Below are 20,470 nucleotides of genomic sequence, written 5' to 3' on the forward strand. Positions count from 1 at the left end.
AAGCTCCGTGTAGAGGTGCTCAGCCGCTGGGACTCCTCGGAGGAAGGTCAAGAGGTCGTTTTTACAATATTACAAATAATTATTTATTGGATACAACTGCTTCATTCTACTGCGGGGCTTAACAACTATTTGCTTACGAGAGTACAAAAAGTGTGAAAAAAGGTGTAGCGACTCCGGTTCGTCCTCGGCCTCAGGGAGCGTCCACACGATTTCGGAGGGGCGAGGTCTTCCGACAGCGCGAGGATGCAACCGCGATTTGATTGTTCCCGACCCCGACTCGGTTGCGCGAGGACAGATAACATAGTCTTTTTCTCTCTCAGTCGGCGGCGCTTTGATTGAGGCAAAAATGGAAGGGAAATGATGTGTGCGTGTCGAGGGATCGAGCGTTTTATTCGTTCCGGTGTTGTAGGTATACGCAGAAGCTTTCGTGCCCACCGGACGACAATGTACGACCACGGGAATATGTTTCGCTCTCGCAGCGACGCGATTATACTTGCACGTATATTTGCCTATCCGAGTGGAAAATTCCCTGGGAAAGGGCGACACGCGGGGAAGAGGAGTCTAAGGAAATTAGGGCAGGAGGGGGTGATAGTAAACCGGCTGGCGACTCTTCTCCATCACGTAAAAAGCCTTCGGTTTGCCGTTGCTGGAGAAATTTTGTTGTACGTTGTTGGCCGATGGGCTCGCATCGATTTTACTCGTCCTCGAGTTGATCGGGGCGTAATAAGACAACGCTGCCTTTTTCCGGTGCTTCTTCGCTCTGAGAGACGAGTTTAGCGCGTTACCCGAGGCATGAAGTTCGTTAGAGAGACTCCAGACGGCGAGACGATCGTTCTTGTGACGTTCATTATTATTCCTCGACTCGAGTCTGTACAGATTCGAGTCTTCCTCGAGTCTGTAAGACTTCTTGTTGTTCTTCTTGCCCACTTTCTCGTTATCCTCCCTCGCTTGGCCATCCCGATTATTCTCGGGGCTTCCAGGCTTCCGAATTTGTTCCGGTAGTCTTGGATAGTTGAGCCTCTTGTCGTTGTTGCGAGTGTGCTTCGTCGGCTTTTCGTCGTGATTCAAGGAATTCAGCGATGTCGAATGATGGTAATGCTTCGCGTTCGGTTCTCCAGGCTCCGATGACGAGTGCGGGTTCGAAGCTTTCTTCGGGCCCGTAAGAGTGGAGTTTTTCGACCCTGGCACCGGGATTTTCGGGTGCTGCGATCGGTGCTCCTTCGTCTCTCCCTCGAGTCTCCTTCTCATCTCTTCCATCTTCAATTGAGCGTGGTACTTTTTCTTTTCGCTGATTTTCTTTACGAGAGGAAGATTCCAGTGGTAGATTTTTCCGGGTTTCCCGTTACTGTGGAAACCCACTTGAGGACTCGAGCTTGCAACCTTCGTTTTTTTCTCGTTATCCTTAGCCCCATCGGTCTCAGCTTTGTGAGGCTTCGTCAGCGTGTAGTACGGCTGGCTCGGTGGCAATTTCACCACGTAAACGTGGCTGTCGCTGTGGCCGTGGCGTCTGCTGTAAGGCTGGTGGATTCGGCTCCTCGAGGCGAGCTCGATGTCGACCGCGTCCGACGGCTCCGGTCCCGAAAGCCTCTTTTTGTGGTGACCTTCCGGTATTCGCACCGGGGCCAGACCCAAACGTTGCAGTATCGCCGCGTTACTCGTGTGCACCGTCTCGAATCTCTTCGTTTCTGATTTTTCCGCAGCGCTCGACGCCAACGTCGTTAAAAACGCGAGCAGGAGAGCCAATCTGAAACTGAAGAAAACGGAGGCTTCGTTAGACGTCGTACCGATCGAGGGGGGACTGAAATTTTCAACGGAACGAAGCAAAGTGCTCCTCCCGCGAGTGGTCCAGTCCCTTAATCGGATCTCTCCAAATTTCAATCAACCCAAACACGTGACCTGCTCGCGACTCGAGCCCTCCCGAAAACTTGTTCCCGGCAATCCCAAGCGTCCATTCCCAGTACAAAGTTCGAAAGAACGCGGAAAGGAGCCGCGAGCCCCGCGCGAGCTCCTCGCCACGTTTCCTCAATTATCACGTACACGCTTGGAACAAAGAAGTATTGAAAGAGATGCGCGCGAGACTGCGAAAAGGTGGAAGGGAAAAAACGGTTGTTAACGATATGACTAAGGCGTTCAGCGTGCGCGTATTATTCGTCGGTTATATGTGCAGGATCATTCGATGCTTCGCAGCATCCTGGAGAAGACTCCGCGAAATCGTGAGACAGACTTCCCCGAATTGGATTGGCGAGTATGTGCAAACGATTCCAGGGATTCTCTTTGTCGTTTCACAACGTTATATCATCGTGTACGTTTATCCATGGGCGATACAAAAGTGCATACACCGTACAGGTTCGTTGCATCGGCGTTGTGTACCTGTGACCAGGGAGTTTGTTCACCTTGGCCTCTCCTTTTCTCTCTTTCTCTCTCGTTCGCGCATGCATTTCTCGCCGAACATTACGTGCCTCACACCGCATCCTCTTGGTCGTACTTCCAACGACTTTTACGATCCTGTGTCCACACACAAGGCGAAAGACACCACGTTATACGACGCACACTCTGGCGAAAAACTCCCACCGTGTCCCTTGGCTGTATGAACAAGTACCAGGAGCCTTTGAGATCGAGAGTTCGTGCGAAAGATTCACGATTCGTGCGTAGATGCACGTGCGTCGCGTTCTCTTTATCGCACTCTTCGCCACTGTGCAAGAAGACAGAGAGAGAGAGAGAGAGAGCTTTTTTCTCTCATTGTTCGTGCAAGACACTTGACAATTCAGATTTCGACCGAGTCACTTTCTTTCTCGTTTGTTTTTACCGCGGGTCCGTTCCGCACGGAATTTCCACTTGAGAACTGCCCAGGGAAATCAACAGCTACTTGCTTCGTGAGAACTTATTTCTTCCGAAATCGATTTTTATCCATTCAAATGATTATTTGAAAGTACTTCAAGCTCGAGGTTTCACTTCAGTGGGTCACTGAATCTCCGGGACAGAAATAATTCGCGATTTCATCGTCGGGAGAATGGTAACTGGAATAGTTTTCATTATAGCCTTAGTCATAATCACAAAAACTCAAATTTCTTTTTTCCTAGCTGCGATGGCGATTTTTCATAAATTATCTCCTTCAATCTTGCTCGTTTTATATACTGAAGAATATATTGTTTTTCAAGAATTTCCAAACTATCTAGCCACCGATCACAAACAGCATTGTCTTTTTTGAATTTTACTTCGATTCTAAACAGCTTTATATCGATAGCAAAAAAAGTGATATGCACGTGAGAACTATATTTCGTTTTGTTTTCGAGTTTTATTCATCGTGTCAGACCAGCACTCACTGATAAGTGGAAATGTATTGTAAAGCACAAATTTTCACTCTCAGCATAGTAAATTCTACGATGAATACACGAATATACATCGAATACGTGTGACATTTTACCATCCGCATAGTTTTTTTTTTTCAGTATTGCCCGAGCACACATTATAATACAAACATTTGAAGCAGAGATGTCCAAACCTCGCTATTTTCGTATCGAGATACATAAATAATACTCGCTACAAATGTATTTAGTAGTGAATATTATTTCACTATTTCGATACATATGTATCGACACCCTGCCGCTACTCGATACATTTGTAGCGAGTAGTGAATTCATTCTCGATACTCGATACATTTGTAGCGAGTAGCGTAATATTCGTACACTATAAAAATACTTTAAAAAAGTAAAGTATTAAAAGACCGCGTCCTTAGTTTCGAATGATCTTTACTATATTTTTAGTAAATGAAAAATTTCCTTTCCCATTATTTATTGCCAAAATGACATAGTAGGATGATCAAGATAGGAAAAAAAATATGAGATCATTCTAGCGTAGCCTGGAATTTTGAATAAATTTCGGTTTCTATAGAGAATCGTGTTACATCTCTAACTGTACCGGCTAAAGAGTTTTGTGACTTTAAGCGTTTTCAGTCACTTCAAATTTTGAAGTGACTGAAAACATTTTTGACTATGCTTATAGAGAACAACTCTTGAGTATTTTGAATAAAAACTATGATATGCTGCAATTCAGTACGTATATGCTGCTGTCCATAAGATTCTATATTCGAAGTACTTTTGTCTAGAATTTTCAGCCTCGTTTTCTCCGCGTGCTCGTAGATTTGCGATTGCCAAGTGAAGAGAATCCGCATGTGAATTCCCATCGGTTCGATTCCCTGAAGCAAAGTTGCTAAAAAATTCATCGTAGGACCAAAGTGCTCCAAAATTCGTGAAAAAGCCCAAGTTTGAAATTTTTTTTCGCCGTTGATTCATTCGAGTCCGTTGACGAGTCGAAGCCTCGATAAAAAGCGATTGTTAAAATTCGATGCCCAGTCGTGGAAGGAATCTCGTACGCGAAGTATGCCAAAAGTTCATCGACCGTGAGCGTTATTTCTGTGTAAGGTATCGAATGCTACACACGCGAGTTCGTAGAGCCGTGAACTTTGATGGAGCGGAGAGGAGGTCGAGTTGCCTCATATATAGAGGCCGTCAAAGATCGTGATGCTGCGCGGCGAGCGCAGCATCCAACCCCCTGGGGTCCGGAGGAGAAGAGAGTACAGCTCTGTGTCGAATTCACGGAATTTCCACGTGGCAAAAATGTCACGTCATCCGGTGATCTCTCCCGGGTACTTGTTCGTACGATGCGCGACACTGACACGTGATTCTTCGCGGAGCGGAAGATCCGAAGAGGGACGAAGAAGGCTGAGAAGAAGAGGACTCGGTGGGATGTTCCCGAGGGGCCAATTATCACGGATGATTAATGATCGCGCAGTCGGTGCTGAGACTTAATCGTGGAAAAACAAAAATCGTAATGTTACCTTTCTTCCAGTTTCCTCGCACCTCGAAACGTCATCGTCGTCGCAGGTTTGCTTCACTACTTTTCAGGCTTCGTAATACCCTCGAAACGGTCGAGGGGACAGTTGAATTAATAAATTTCGGGGCTCAGCGATCATCAGCGAATTTATTATCAGCTTTATTATCGCTCGTGGATACAAAACGGCTTGGAGCCTTCTCCGAATGTACTTGTACGACGTAAATCATTTATGTACTGAAAGCCCTCGAATAGAAGGAGGGAAAGCGAACCCGCGACGACCATCCTTTTCCGCCCCTTCCTCCTCCGTCTCTTCATCCCGCTGTGTACTAACCGAACGAGAATTCGTCGGCGCACAAACAACGATCGATTTTCCACGGAGGGTCTGGACGATGCTAGATTCCTATATTTGTATGCGTATATACTAGCAGGTGACGACAATGGAGCGTGTGTGTTGGAACGATCGACCGCGCGAACGAGAGCAAACTTGGAACGCTCTCTGCAGAGGATTTTGGCAGAGCTTTGAGACTGCAGGCTTCCTGCTCTCGGAAAAGGTTTCACCGGAAACTAAGGACGAAGAGATATGGCGTTTATATTGCCCCTTAAGGCTTCCGCAGCCGAAGACATTATTACGTTCCTTTCCTCCCTCGATAAAAAACATTCGCCATAAATATTAGCTTTTCTGGAGAGTTTGCTTCGAAATAGTAATCAAGGTTGTTGGCTTTCGAAGCAGAACTTTCGATGCTGCTTTTAACGAATGAAAGATCCCCTCGAGCGAACTGAGGTTCAATCCAGAAATTCAGAATCCGCATTGACAGTTCGCGATTCGGGAGTATCCAGGAAATATCGTGACTGAAAAATCGAGACCGTTGCCAAGTGCTTTTATCGTTGAGAGTAGAGCACGCGAGTACGAGCTTAATAAATATCCCATTTTCTTCTCGTTAGAGCGAAGCAGCAACGCGCGAAAAAAACTCGAACGGCAGCAGCTGCTGTATGATTTGGTGCTCGTTTCAAGGTAAATGAGAAATGAGAGAAAAGCAGGGCGACGAGACGAGCATAATAAAGGTGCAAAGATTAAGGGGGAGTCGGGAAGGTTTCTACTGAGACGTCACGAGCGAGTAGCGTGTTTTCAACGAGGGGCTGCTAAATAACTTGGCTGAAAACGATCGACAATATATCGGAAACATAAAGCTCCTGCTTCTCCCCTTTGTTGGAGGTGCGCCCATGTCTCTATACGATAAACACAAATATTACACCTGCTACTGAATTATGGCGATCAATTTAACGATCCTAGACGTCAGTCTCCAGGCGTATTCTTAAGCTCGTGCTTACGACGAGTCTCAATACGTTTTTAAACATCGTTATTAAGCGCGGACGAAAATATGCAGCACGGTTCAGTCTCGTGATTGGCCTCATGAGAGGGCACTTACGACTGATCAATCATGGCTTCGAGCCTGGCTTAAAAACGTTTCTGAATCGTGGTATAAAAAGACGATCATTCTGCATCCGCAGAATGATCGTCCGAATGAGACAGAGTTTCAGGGAGAATGAAAAAATGTTCAAATTCTTTAGAGTCTCAAGTGCTAAATTGTTTAATTCGATGTGGCGGTGAAAAGATGCGAGACGAATGAATGTTTACGAAAAATATTGAAAGAGGCGGAATATTATTTCTCGAGGAAACGCGGCTCGGTGCGTGTACGCGCATAAATGAACGTCCGTACCAGCGTGGAGCTTAAGGTCGGAGCAGCTCGAGGCTCCGAAAGTCTTGCGGAGAAGAAGCGGAGAGACTCGTAAAATTTCTTTAATAGTTGCTTCTCGCGCTATTACGTACGAAGTATATTCAGAGTACGTTAGCTCCTCCTCATGACGTTTTTCATCGGAGTATTGGCCATCCGGGCAACGTTCACATGAATTTATATGCCGAGGAGAGTGCGCGGACGGGGGGTAAAAATGTGAGGAGTAAAAAGAAGGGACGAGAGCAGACGGAGGGAGCGTAAAAGTTGGAAAATTTTCGGTTACGCAACCCGGCTTGGCGGGCCGCATATCGCGGGGTAATTTTTGATTTTACGCACCGATCGGCGTCTCGTCTCCGCGGTAGTTCGTGCGCAAGGGATTTGCATGTTGCGCGCGGAACAATTATCCTTTTTTCCGAATTTTTTTCCGAGCGAGGCCCACCTGGCGAGAAGCGACTTAACGACCAGGAGCAGAAAAAAACGAAGTTTATCCTCCAACTTTTTTTGCCCGGGGATGAACCTCCCCGAGATTTTGCCAGCCGATGATTTTCTCCGCAGGTTTCTCGCCGCGCTTTTTCGCCTCTTCGCGCGGTGCAGCACGTGTTGAGGTGGAACTCCGCCCCCTCGCGACTCCTCCGCGAAAGGGAGCGGGCACGGCCCGCGCGTAACGGGGATCCTCATTTTTCCAAGGCCTTTTATTGCCTTTATCGTAATTTATACGACGCCACGTTTTCTGGAGACACGTTAGATCGTGACGAAGGGGCAAGAAAATCGCTGGAAAACGAGCCGGAATAAAGACTCCGCTCGTCCCGAGGAACGAGAGCAACGGAGATCGATTCGAACGGGTCAAAGCAAAAACGAGGATACATGCCCTCACGGCAGCCCATCTCCGCCAGATATGGCCAAAGCTCATTCGCTCCGCATATCCACGAATGTGTGCAAACACATTCGCGCACTCGCATACGGATGTGCGTGCCTTCCTCGCGATATTCACGAGCAGCGTACGCGAGGCACAGAGCGAACAAGCAATAAAACGAACCAGAAATGAGAATAATGACTCGCACCTGTTACAGCCCCTTTTTCGAGCTTGTTCTCCATCTCGTACCGCCTTATAAGTCTGTACGGTTCTTTCGGTCGGAGTGCGACCGCAGAGTGCACCGGAAAAACGGGGCAATTGACTCGCCTCCTGTGCGCCTGCTCCGTCAATATATTTCTGCGGCATCCGCGACCAGGAAACTCTTCCGATTCACTCTCCGCGTCGTTTCGTCCAAGCTTCCAATGAGTGCTAGCTCAACCAAAAAGTCCGGATCGAGGACCGTTTTCGTTCGTTCATTTCGCCGCGCGACTTTTCGACCTCTCGCACCGCTCGAAAGTCGCTCTGACTCGCGGAAAAACGCTGCGTATAAGCATTTTAAAATGTCGCCGCGAGCTCATCGCCGCGCGGTCAAATTGAAATACTGCGCGCTCGCGTGACGAGCCAGCTTCGTTGAGCTCTGCCCTGTCGCTCGCACGTACGACGTTCTTCCACAGGCTAATGAAGCTGTATGAGCATAATCCCGAAGGAATTGCCGAGCATATTTCTGCACGTACACACGCGTGAATAACGTACAATGCGATGAGCACTAAAGAAAACTCTTGGACACATTGCCCCACCATAACGCATAGTCTTTATAGTTTATTATTCAAACACGCCCTGTATCAACCCCTCTCGAGTTATACGACCCTTCATCTCTCCCCAGAGTAAATATAATAAAGATTTATCGTCCCGGTGCGCTCGGCAAACTTTTCGTACGAGAAATTAATCTCTCGTTCTTTCTCATTCCCTTTCTCTCTCTCTCTCTCTCTCTCTCTCTCTTGCCTCTCGGGAATCCGCGTTCCATATATCTCGTGCTGCATCCGTGCCACGAGCTTGGTTGCATCGACTGAAAAAAACATTCGAGAAAAATCAACGCGAAGGAGGCGACTGGAAGTGGGCTGCTTCGTATCAGTGGTCGGAGGGACTCGAGTTATGAGCATTTCTCACTCCAGCGTACACACTTTCACAGAGGAACTCGCTCTGCTTTTTTTCGAAGGATTTTTCAACGCTCGGGTCTACCGAATTTCAATTCCTTTCTCAAGGAACTTTCTTGGTGTTTTTTTGCCACTTTTAACCTCGTTCAAATCGGTGTTTAATGCTCTTACTGATAATTTCGGAGGGAGCATTCGCTCTTATCGAAATGTTTTGAGAGAAAGTCTCGTCAGCTTTGAAAAGGTCGACGAACACGTCCCGTTCCACCCTGTATATTCGTCGGTCTCCGTATATCTAGAGAAGGCTGCGCAGGAACGTTCGAGAAAGATTTCTTCTTATTGCTCCTCCCTACGATCCCGCTCCTCGTGCCCATTTGTCTCAAGGATCCCTTTTATCCTCCGATTTTTTCATCTCCTTTTCTCTCGTTCTCAGTCCTTATCTTTCATACGACTTCTTTGAAGCGCTCTGGGGGCATCTTCCTCGCTTAGAAAGGCGTACGTGAGCATTAGGATATGGTTTCGCACTAAGCGTCCGGCGAGGGAGCTTCGCGGTGTCGATTTTTTCTCGTTCTCTTCTACATGGTCTCTTGAATCGACATAAAGCATCTTTTCATTGGGAGATCTCGGGCTCCGTGGACGCCCGGATTGATTTATATGCGCACAAGCAGGCTTCGCGGTTCCCCCGCACGCTGAACAAACCGATCGCGCAGGAGCGCTCGTCTCTTTCGAATTTCGCGAAATTTCGCCGAAGAAATGCCACTCTCGTTTATTAAATCTGCGCCCAACGGCGATGAATTCCATCTCGCTCGGTCTACGAAATACGCCCGGACACGCGAGAAGCGAGCATCACTGCTACGCCGGAGACCCAAATATCGCGGGCTCCTCGCCGCGCGCACAGGTCGTTTTTTTCCAGCACCAAATCTTCCTAGCCCCCTGTTATTACTCCGGAGTGCAGACTGATTACAGCTTTTCTCTTTCGCAACTCGCACGAGTCCCACTCGGCCAAACCGACTTTGAAAACCATCTCGCGATACTTCGCTCTTCTTCTCTTCCCGCTTATTTTCATCTCTCGATGCTCTTCCCCCTCGACAATTAAATACGCTATTCGAGTGCAACGCTAAATGTGCGAGTGCAATTGCTTCCCCGCGGAGAAGCCTCGCTCTCGATTGCGAATTGAGGAGAAAATACTTTTCGAATATTCCTTCCTGTGATCTCGAGCAGGCCTCTGGGACGGAAGTTGCTCCTAGCTTTTTTCGAAGAAAACCTTCCCTGCCGCGTCTCACACTCGGCTCTCGCTTTTCGCTCACTAAAAGTGCAGGAGTGACGGGGAGGAATAAATTTTTCAATTCGAATAACACAGAAACAAGCGTTTTAATAATTCTTACGTTTTTAATTTATTTTCCTGCAAATTGCGGAGGGCCCATCAAGGCCAAATTATCGTTCAATGCTGACCCTAATGCCCCTCGCACACCATCGACGCATAAGCAACCTTTTTTCTTCATCGAGACTTATTATTTAGCAATTTCACCTCCGTCCCGCGCCTATGTGTAAGTCCAAGTATATCGGTTTTTTCTTGCGGATTATTAAGCCTTCGCTATTTCTTTTTGCCTCTCGTTTCGGACTCTCGTCTATCGCGCGAATATTATATATTAAAGACTAATGCCGCAATCATCTCGAAAAGATAGGCTCTCGCGCGCGCAATACTAAACGACGGGAGATTGGAGTGCGCTCGTCCCTCGGTTAGCGGCGTGACGAACACGCGCCCACCTCGTCGTCGGGACTCTCGAGTACACAATTTGCGGTAAAGAACTGCGATTTACTCTCGGGGCATCCGCCGCTCGCGTATTATAATGCGATATACGTGATCGTGACGCACCAGCCGTTACGAATTTATCGACAATTTGTGTTGTATCTCGAATCCGAGATCGAAGATTTTTCGCGTCCTATATCGCCCCCTGGCCGCGCACCGAGCGCCAAATTCGTGTTCTCGTGATCCTCCTCGCGATAATGCTTAAAATCATTTGCTTCGAGTATTTTATGGAACCAGGAAAAGTTTATGGGAAATTGCGAACCGTCTTTTCCGCCGAGTGGAGCTCTTCCTCCGCGCGGAGCTCGGAACGAGCATACTTCATGAGCTTAAGAAAAAAAGTAATTACGGTATGGAAAGTGAGTGGCCACGCGAGCGATGAAAATGCGAATATCCTTTCGCACCCTTTCCACACTGTAAATTACCGAACAATTATCATTTTTCATGGAGAATTGCGATTATGGTTACCGCAGCGGGCGATAGGAATGCCGATAATGTACGTCGAACTAGTCCGCAGCAGCGGGTAGAAATTCTCCGACAGTTTAATTAAACCTTTAATTGGATTTTATAATTAACTGCTCGACTAGTTACAACGGCAGGAGGAACGAGAGGCGCGATAATGTATGTCGCCTGCGCGCGAGTAATGCGACTGGGAACATTTGAATCGTGAATTCGTTGAAGCTCCATTGAGCACGAATCGACGACGAATCGAGTAAAATTCGGTGCTGCATTTTCCCCGGGGAATTAGGCCCCGTCATTAAAGCGTGCTCCCAGCACGAAATCATCGAGCGAGGAGTCCTCAAAGTGTTAAAAAACGAGAAAGACTGGAAGCTTATGTGGCACTGAAATGTTGCCAAATTGAAAACGAAACTTGCCAGTCCAGACGCTTCTCCTTCTCGGCTTTACCGAATTCGCGTTAACTCGAGTCGTTGAAAAAAAAAAAAAAAACGATTCGTAAAAACCTGAATAATGACAGAGATTCCCGAGCAAAACGAGCTTCAAATGAGCAGCTCGCGAACCGCCGATCGCCCTAATTTTCGTAATTTTCAGTGCCAACAGGCATCGCCACGAATTATTTATTTTCGTGTCGATAATCGAGGGCTGCGGAAGATTTTTTCGATTGAAAAATGAACTTCCAAACGTGATGAAATCGAGCCCGAGGAAGGCGGAACTGTGCCGAAGTATACGCGAGGTTTTTTGTCACGCGTCCATTCGCTCGCACCGTCCGCTCCGCCCCCCCTCGCTCTCCGCACGAGCGCGATTATAATAGACGCGGTAATAGCGTCGAATTCAAAGTCACGCTCAATCAACGTTACCACGATCCCAGGCGCGTATCGTCGTTCGATTAAAAGAAATGTTTTGTGATGATTCTCATAGAATGGAGGGCGACGAGCGCTCTCGGCTCACGCACGTGTCCCGGCGATCGCCTACCGATCGATCAGGGTTAATGGATGTCTGGGTCGCTTCGGGGCGTGCTTCGATTACCACAAAGAGAGAAAAAAGTGTACGGGAGGCAGAGCAGCGTTCGCGACTCGACTTTATATCGCGTAATACATAAATAAACTTCTCGAAAACAAATAAAAGAGCGTTAAGCAGCGCGAACTGTGCTAAAACGTGCACCCTTCCGTGAAAACGCATGCACGCAAGCCGGTCCCGATCTCCTGTGAAATATCCCCGTGTCTACAAAACTTGTGTCACGTTGCGTGCATGCACGCGAGTTATGCAGCGTCTGCTGGGGATAAAAACACTCGAGTTAGCATTCGTGTGCGGGTAAACTCGAGTTCTTTTTACACCATTTTAATGTGTAACGTGGGTTTCCGCAGCACCGTTTAATCGTAATTGCGATTTGTGATTCGTACGATTACGCGAATTTGTTGAAAAGTCGTTCGAAGCTTGTTTGGCCTCTGAGATGAGGAATCGCGATTGGGCGGTGATTCGAATGTTGACAGGAACGTTCCCAAAATAATTTCGTCGACTCTTGGAAGTTTCTTGGAGCAGTCCGAAATTTTCTTCAGGCCTTAAGGAATGTATTGAAAATCAGTTTTTACAGAAAAGAAACGAAGCATATAATTGCTCGGAAGTGATAATTGATTTTTTTACAATTTTTCAAGCATTCTTTCCAGATGAAAAAGCCTCGAAGAACTTTGCCAACTCCCGACGAAAAGGATGAGGTTTGAATTTATGTGGAAGTGCCCATATCCACGTACCATGTAAATACTCTTTCAAGCCTCGTCTGACCCCCGCGTGTTAGATCCTTTATGCATAACGGTGCATCGGCCTGGAACTTTGCCTATTATGTCACTATGTATACTGGAAAAAGGGAAAAAATGAGGGGCGCTCCCGGTCAAAAGCCTCTCATTCTGAACGTTCGAGCCTCTCTTACATCCATATGCGTACACGAATCTCAGTGCATATATGTAAATAATGATAGCCGACACTTCCTGAGAGTCTTTCACCCCATCGCCGCAGTATCTTGAGCAGTAAATTCTTACCGAGATTTGAGCAAGTATGCAAATCGTTCAAGACTTCTTCGTTGGTTAACAAATATTGAAAACTGCCGGTGCGAAAGGTCACTGGAAATTGAAAAATTCACGAAACTCTTTTCCCACGATGAGAAAAACTGTCAAATCATCCAATTATTCACATCCGGATAAAGCACGAACGATCTTTTTAAGGCATACACGAAACTATTTTTTTAAGAAAGTCTTGAAACTTAGACAGAGTTTAAATGGACAGTCGACTGAAACGCACTTCAAATTTTACAGTCTCATTGGTTGTCGAGATAAACGTGCTTAAATATATGAAGAAAAATACACAATGTTATAAAAATCGCTTATCTTTTCATACAACGAACGAACGCTTCTCACAAAGTTTATGAAAAAGTTGAAGGTTTAGGAAAAAATTCGAGACAATTGTCTTTCTAGTAATAAAGATATATATTACGTTAAAGATTGAACGAAATTTGTAATGAGCATTCGAATAACCTCAAATTTGCTTATTTCGGCATTTCGTTTCTTCTTGGCTTGGCCCAATCCTGTCTTTTTATTAATACTTTTTTCTCGATCCATTTCCCTTTGTGCTTTCTAATGCGATTATTTAAGGGCTTGTAATTTCATTCGCGAAAAGATGAGTTGAAAAAATGTATATCTACGATTTCGAATTAATAACTCTGACATTAATTTAAAGTGATCATATCTCTAATTAGGGAGTAAAAATCGATCCAATTTAGATACCCATTAAATATGATCCTTCGGGTACGATCTACCTTAAAAATCGTTTCTTTCCAAACGATTTTTTGCTGCGTTCGATCACTCGATTTTGCTCGATTTCAAGCGCTATGAAGTCGCAGCGATATTCTTCAGCTCGGCTGAGAATTTCCGGGGTAATTTTCTCTCCCGTCTTAATTAAATAGTGAATGAAATCATTCTCGGGTGTGTGTGTAATAATGTCGAGGTTGGATATGGCGTAAAGTTCAATTTCTATAGCCTATTAATCTCCGTTCTTTATTGCTCCCTGGCTTCGCCTCAGAGTTAACGTCTAACAATATTTTCCATATTAACCAATGCTCGGATTTCCCTATTCATGGACAGGTGCGGTTCGTCCACGTCAAAAATATCCATAAAATCGAGCATCGCAATTGTGTAAAGTCGTGAAAAGTCTTTGCCTCGAAGGATCGAACTCAAGGCTCTCTGCATGGATCGAAGCTTTTGTTGAAACGCAGCGTTCATGAATCGCAGTTCACATTCTCAACGATACTGAAATATACTCATAAAAACGGTAAATCTTTCATCGCCGAGTGTATGGAGTTGCGCAACTATGCGCGTGGACGCGAGCGGCGTGTAACTTATAAATTTAATTGTAGCGTCTGCTCTGGCTGCTCCCCTCGGGACACAGCGTGTAATTAGACGATGCGACTCGCGATCCCCGTTGTCTATAGTATACGTTGCTCGCTCTCCGGCTTTGAGAGAATAATGAGAAGTTGGAGCTCGAATTAAGGGAGCCTCCCACGAGAGGGAGAGAGCGCGCTCCGAGCGCGCACCTGCTCTGTGCGTACAGTGAGAAAAAGTGATTTGTTGGCTTTTTAAAATAATGGCTCTTTCATCACGAACACGGAGGAACGAGGAGGACGTAAGTGAATCTAATTCGATAGTTTGAGAATAAGAAGCAGGATCATTTGGATCGACGGTACGTTTCAATCAGTTCGCTCTTAAGGCAGTCGCGGTAGGCTCGATCTTGCGTGAATCTCTCGAGTCGCATTATCGTTTTTACATGAATTTAAAGGATCGTGCGAGCGGAGATAAAAAGCCAGAGTTTCGCCGGAGCGCGTCCGCGCGCGGATATTTCAATTCTCGATGTTGAGCATCCGGCGCGAAATTTTTATGGGCTCTGGCAGATTGAACGGAATTTAACGAGGCTCGCGCTTGTTCGCGGATGAACGTGAGTTGAATTCGTTTCTAAGCAGGTTATAATGCACGCGAGAAATCCTTAAGGACGCTCGCTAATAGCCGAAGAGTGTAATCTTCGTTTCTTGGATTGTTGTGCGGGGAGCGCGGGTCTCTGTGTACGCACCGAGCGGCGAGGATAAGCGATCCAACATTCCTGACGTGCCGGTGCAGCGTGAGCTTTTCGCATGTGGATTTCTCCGAGATTCTATAGCGGGTGTCCCGGGAGGAAATTTTCGAGAGGGCAAACTATTCAGGAACGCGATTCCGGAGAGAAAAGTCTGAAAGTCTATCTTCGCGATTTACCGTTCGAGAGTTACTACTGCGACGATGAAAAGCGATCAGAGATTTTGCTTCCGAGAATCTTGCGACCCACGACCTCGACGAGCTCGCTTTTTCCCTCCACCCGGTATGAGGATCGCGCGTGCGAAAAGCCACGACTTGCCCGACTCCCCCCTTCAAAAGGACGCGCGAGATGTTGAGAGAAAAATAAAAAGGTGACACGCGTGTCCTGAATTTTTCTCTCAATCGTACCTGCGCTTCGTCCAACGTTTTTTCCACCGAGAGATATCGCTCGTTCTCGCGTTAAACGACAATTAGTCGACGTCGCGAGATCAAAGGAGAGATCTATATACGGAGAGGATCTTTGGTATGCTCGCGACCACCGATCGCTCGCGATAATTCTCATCACGTTTCAACTTTTGCCATCGCACACGAATCATCTAGAAAAATCAAAGATTTTATCTCATTCAAATTCCTGCCTCTTTTCATAGGATCGACGCAACCGTGACTGGCCTGCGGAAAAAGTGTGTGAAAAAACGTTCAATTTCACACAAAAATCTCCAGCTTTTTAAGCTTGAGCGACTCGCATGAGTTCCTCTTCAACCTTTCCTTGCGAGTATTCGATTTTTTTTCATAAAGCTCCCTCGAAACGATTGCGATGATTAATAACGTCGATCAATGATCAATTGGCACGATCCCCGAGCGTGCATAACCCACGTCAAACCGTGAGTTTCTCGTTTTTGTTCCCTGCACCCTCTCCCGGTAACGCTTCGTTTTTATTTCTTCGCCAAAGACTTTTATTCCCTTTTTTCTCGTCATTCCCTTGTCTTTTTCTCCTATTTTCGGCCCCTGTGTACGTCAGCGATAAAGAAAGTGATCCTTTCACCCCTCCGCGCCCCCCGCCGGCCTGGCCGTGCTGCGGGTTGCACTCTCGCTTTGCACGGGTGACTGACACATCGGGCAATGCGTGAGTGCCGGAGATTCTCATTCGCGCGCAGCACACCGACTAGTTCGATTGCGCGTGCATGGGACGCCGCGCTCAACGCACGGCGAGGGCGACGCTTCGCTCGTGTGTGTTTTCGACCAATTTTTTCGGAGCTTCGGGAAACGAGAAACGCCTCCGAAATATTTGCGTCGATTTTGAAAATGAAAGGAAATCACTTCCCATCGCTTTGGATATTAATTTCCCATTGAGTTTAAAAAAACGTTGCGTTTTCGACCGCAACGATCACGAGGCGTTCGACCTTCGCGTTCCCCTCGATTCAAATGGCCCATAGATTGAGATTCGCACGCGCGTGTGCGTCCCTGTGCTCGACGGATTCCTGTAATTCTTCGGCGAAAGGTAGTGCATGCTCCAGGAGTGCCCTCGTCGACGCGGCCAAGGGCCGGCCCCCGGTTCGATCTTTTACACGACGAGGAAAGGTACAACAATGTCAAGCCGCGTGGGCGACCCCACCGGCTAGTCTTATCGAGTCGCCCTCGAGCTCGCGATCCACCGTTTCGCGGCCCCGTATAGACGTCACTCCGTAAAATTTAACGATCCCCTTAAATTTTCGCTCCTTCGAGGGTGGCCGACAGGTGAGGACGCGAAAAAAACGTCACTTTCTCGTGGAATTTCAATAGATTCAACTCTCGCTTCGTCTCCCTTCGATCGTGCCAAGTTGATGCGGATTTTCAGTCAAAACGCTATCTCTGTCCAGCCGGAGATTTCATCCGAACTCGATTCCTCGAAGCGACGCTCCAATCGAAGGCGTCGTTCAATTATCCCTCGCGAAAAACATGCCATTGTAACAGATATTTTTAGCTTCCTAATGACCCAACTTGATAAATTGGCACGCACGTTTTCTCCGACTCTCGTACAATTATCCGTGCTGGCATATTAATCCGATCGATTTAAACGAACGAGCAGCGAGCTCTAATTGCCGTTGATCCTCGAGCCCGCGATGAGAGTTTGCTAATAAGATATATCATCGACGCGATTTTCATTGCGCACCGCGAGGAAAGAGTTGGCACACGATTAAAGGGGAGCACAGCAATGGAGAGAGAGAAAAAGATTTTCGATTAAACAGTGCACTCAGCCGCGAGTCTCCGCGTCATAAATTATTCATCGTATTACGCGAAGCGTATCAACCCACATATTTAATTGAGGAGAGTATCAACCGTGTTTGGCCTGGACGTATATATGCGTGCATAGGATTCGTAACTGCGCGCGAGGGCGCATAAAACTCTATCGTATTTCCCACTCGATTATTTTCACTCGTTCATTCCCTTTATTACTCATTAAGTTATCAAATTGGAGGCCCGCGATATTTTTTACTCGCGATTTTATCGGCAGTTATGCGCGATCGTATCGTCGATTAACGTTCTCCGGTCACGATTTTTCCAGCCATTTCTCCTCGAGGCATTTTCTTCGCTGAACTTTTATGGGCGCTGGAGGAAATCCGCGTTTTTTAATGCACAAAAATAGGTGGCCAATTTTTTCAGGCTCCGAGGCTCGAGTGCTCGGGAATCGGAAAAATTCTTTATGGAAAAGCCGAAACTGTGAGAGCCTCTCTGTTCATCTTTTGTCGAGTCGTTACAAAGGGTCTCTTTGCCAGTCACCGCGCTCTCGAGTCAATATTTGTCGGCGTCGTGGATACTCTCCCGGACGTTTAGATAAGAGCTATAAAGCTCGCGAGGAACATCTGTACGGGGCGAAGCTTCGGTGGGTAAACTTGATCGGAGGAAATGAGTTTTGTTGAATATTTCTGTGGACTTTGCGTTGAGACTATCTCGACGGGTTTTTTTGTGAATTGAAGCTTGTTTTGTTTTCTCGAGATTTCGAAAGTGAACGCAAAAGTTTTCTGTTCCTCGGGACATTTTATTCTTTCGCAATTTTCGACCCAGCTTTTCTTCTTTATTTTCGTAACTTACGTACCTTCGTGTTCGATACATTTTCACTCGTGATCTCGCAGTCGAAAAATGATTTTCACTTGTAATTTAATCGAGGAAAAAAGAGAGTGAGAAACTGCAGTTTTACGTGAGCGAGGTTCGGTCTCCTCGTGTGTTCTGTGCGAGCGCGCGTCAAAGACTGAGCCCAAGGATCTTCCACGAGAAGGATTTAAAAGAGCGCAATCGTACGCGCCCGCGAGACGCGACGAAGCTTCCCGAACTCGGCCGAAGTCCCGTTTCAAAGTCCTGGAAACGTCGACCAACTATTTTTGTTTATTCCCCTCCTTCCTCGCTATTTTTCAACCGCCTTTTCCCCAACTAAATGCGACGCGGTGGCAACAGGGAAATTGGGACTGCACGAAAGAAGCTCGATTCCCATTTTTTCTTGGATTCATCGCGACTCGAGGATTCTGGATTCTAAAATTATCTTCAAGAGTCTCGCTCCAACAAATTTCTCGATGACTTTCCATCCACCGAAGGAAATAAATGTTAAAAATATAAAGAGAGCCAACAATCCCAGAAAAACATCGTTTCCTCGTTCAATTTTTTGTTCTTACTCAATCACATATTTTGACACTCCAAAAAAACTCAACCGCAGCAAAGGAGCTCGAAGAAACCGTAAAAATTTGCTTCATCCCATTACTGGAGCAGCCCCCACTGGTAAATCTCGATTTTCCCGTTCTCCCATGTTTATTGAGTTTTTTAATGATACGGAAGGACGATAAGCGCTGAACATTCGCGCCATGTTTTTCGGTCTCTCCCCTGCCCGAGGCTCGTTCTACGATCGAACGGTTTGAGCAAACGATACGATTCCGGATTATTTCACATTCATGTATTCCCGACGCTAACTCGCTGTACGGCGTCGAGCTTATATTCGCATCGCGTTTCCGAAAGGGATTTCAAGCCTCTCCTGTTGCCACAACACGAGGGAGACAGAGAGATAAAACCAGAGAGCGAGCCAGCGCAGGGGACCGGGGAAAGAGCAACTGCGGGAAAAGGGATCAAAGGAAGTTCGCCCGACGGAGGCTTGACGCTCTAATGTACGAGACGGCACTTTCCTTACGACCCTTTTGTATCAACTAGACGAGAAGATATTGCTATCATTGGCCACCCTTCCAAAGATTCATGATCTTCGCTCTGCAACGTTAAGGAGGATCACGCGTTACTTGTGATTCACAAAAGCAGCTGAACTTTTTCCTCTCTCGATATAATAAAAAAATACGACTGAAATTTATTCTCCCAATTATTAAAATTATGTGCAACTTATTTTTTGAGATTCATCAATTTTTAATATAATGACAACAGTTAAAATACTTTCGTTGTAAAATCGTCGAGGAAAATGTGACGACAGCCATTTCGAATAAGTGTTTTTCTTTTTCCATTCCCAAGTGATTTTCACCGGTAACAAAGCTTTCTCGAGACACATCATTGATATCTAAAAACGTTGTATTTTCTTATTCTCATTTTCGGCTCTTTAAAGTTGGGAGGATCTTTTTTCATGAAATCGTCGCACAGGAAGTGTGCTTGTCACAAGAACCTGTGTAAAACCCTTCGTAAAATGTGATTTTTGTTAATTGTTTTCTCGACAATTGGACGGTAGATTATATTTGTAGTATATTTTAAAATTTCAATTCTTCAAGTTGGAAATTTCGATTTTCATTAGATTAGGAGCTTAAAATGCCGAATTTTCCAAATCGATTTCTGAGCCAATGGCTCGTCCGTTTCTATCGTTCTTGCATTCTAACTCGGATCTGGACATTCGAGGCTGGACATTCGTCGACCGGCATTTGGATCGAAAAATCGTCGCGAAAAACTTTGCCCCATTTTCGTGCACCGAGCACTCAATAATTTCGGTTTTGCGCGTCGATATCGTGACAGCGACTGCATTCGCCCTTCAAAATTTCGTCCGGATCGCCCCAGCGGTTCTCCAAATATCGTGCGCGTCCTTCTGGGAACCAAAGTTCGTGAGGAATCGCCTTTAAAGTTCAACATGCAATTTAATCGGGCTTTCCGCCTCGAAAATATGCACTCACAGGTGTTCCTGTGCAGGGCCCGCATGCGTTGGGCCTTCGGGGGAACGATTCGCGTATCAAAAGAAGTAAAAAACCTTGAAATCGGTTTTTAATAGTCCAAAAATCATCTGCCCGCTTAAAGAACATGCTGAATCGCGAGTTGCGTGAACAATGATGATGAGTTTATCGGAAGGAATTCAACTGATTAAAGTATTCGAATAATTTGCACTTCGAAGCCTCCAAAAACTTGAATCGAGCCAATAAATGACTGATAATTAAGAGCAAAAATACCTTTTTTCAGTGTTCTAGTTTCGACTCCAATAAAACAGAACTCGATGCATCGACTTTGATTCATTTTGTCGACGAGCTGAATACGCACAAACGAGGAAACTCGGCGACCGTTCGTTGTTCCCAAAAAGTTTGTTT

The 20,470-nt window shown here is 46.3% G+C and overlaps 2 protein-coding genes across 3 annotated transcripts in view; one reads left to right on the plus strand and one right to left on the minus strand.

Annotated features, from left to right (window-relative positions):
* mwh (multiple wing hairs) overlaps positions 1 to 20,470 on the plus strand; it is a 105,936-nt gene that overhangs the window by 26,763 nt on the left and 58,703 nt on the right. The gene's annotated exons all lie outside the window — the stretch shown is intronic.
* On the minus strand, positions 59 to 18,153 carry LOC122413032 (uncharacterized). Of its 2 annotated transcripts, none has more exons than XM_043423103.1 (2): positions 18,019 to 18,153; positions 59 to 1,750 (listed from the first exon to the last, which is right to left on the minus strand). In XM_043423103.1, exons 1-2 carry the CDS (start codon positions 18,033 to 18,035, stop codon positions 571 to 573), a joined length of 1,197 nt encoding a protein of 398 aa, XP_043279038.1. In that variant the 5' UTR covers positions 18,036 to 18,153; the 3' UTR covers positions 59 to 570. The 2 variants fall into 2 exon arrangements, with proteins under 2 accessions (XP_043279038.1, XP_043279037.1); XM_043423102.1 differs by lacking the exon at positions 18,019 to 18,153 and adding an exon at positions 4,838 to 5,043.

This window comes from Venturia canescens, chromosome 7 (genome assembly GCF_019457755.1).
Source record: "Venturia canescens isolate UGA chromosome 7, ASM1945775v1, whole genome shotgun sequence".
Taxonomy (NCBI): domain Eukaryota; kingdom Metazoa; phylum Arthropoda; class Insecta; order Hymenoptera; family Ichneumonidae; genus Venturia; species Venturia canescens.

Excerpts from the sequence above, each read along its gene's own strand:
- LOC122413032 (XM_043423102.1), bottom strand. The coding sequence starts at position 4,872 with ATGACGTTTCGAGGTGCGAGGAAACTGGAAGAAAG. Across the intron at positions 1,751-4,837 it reads GCGAGGAAACTGGAAGAAAG|TTTCAGATTGGCTCTCCTGC; the intron begins GTAACATTACGA and ends CGTTTTCTTCAG.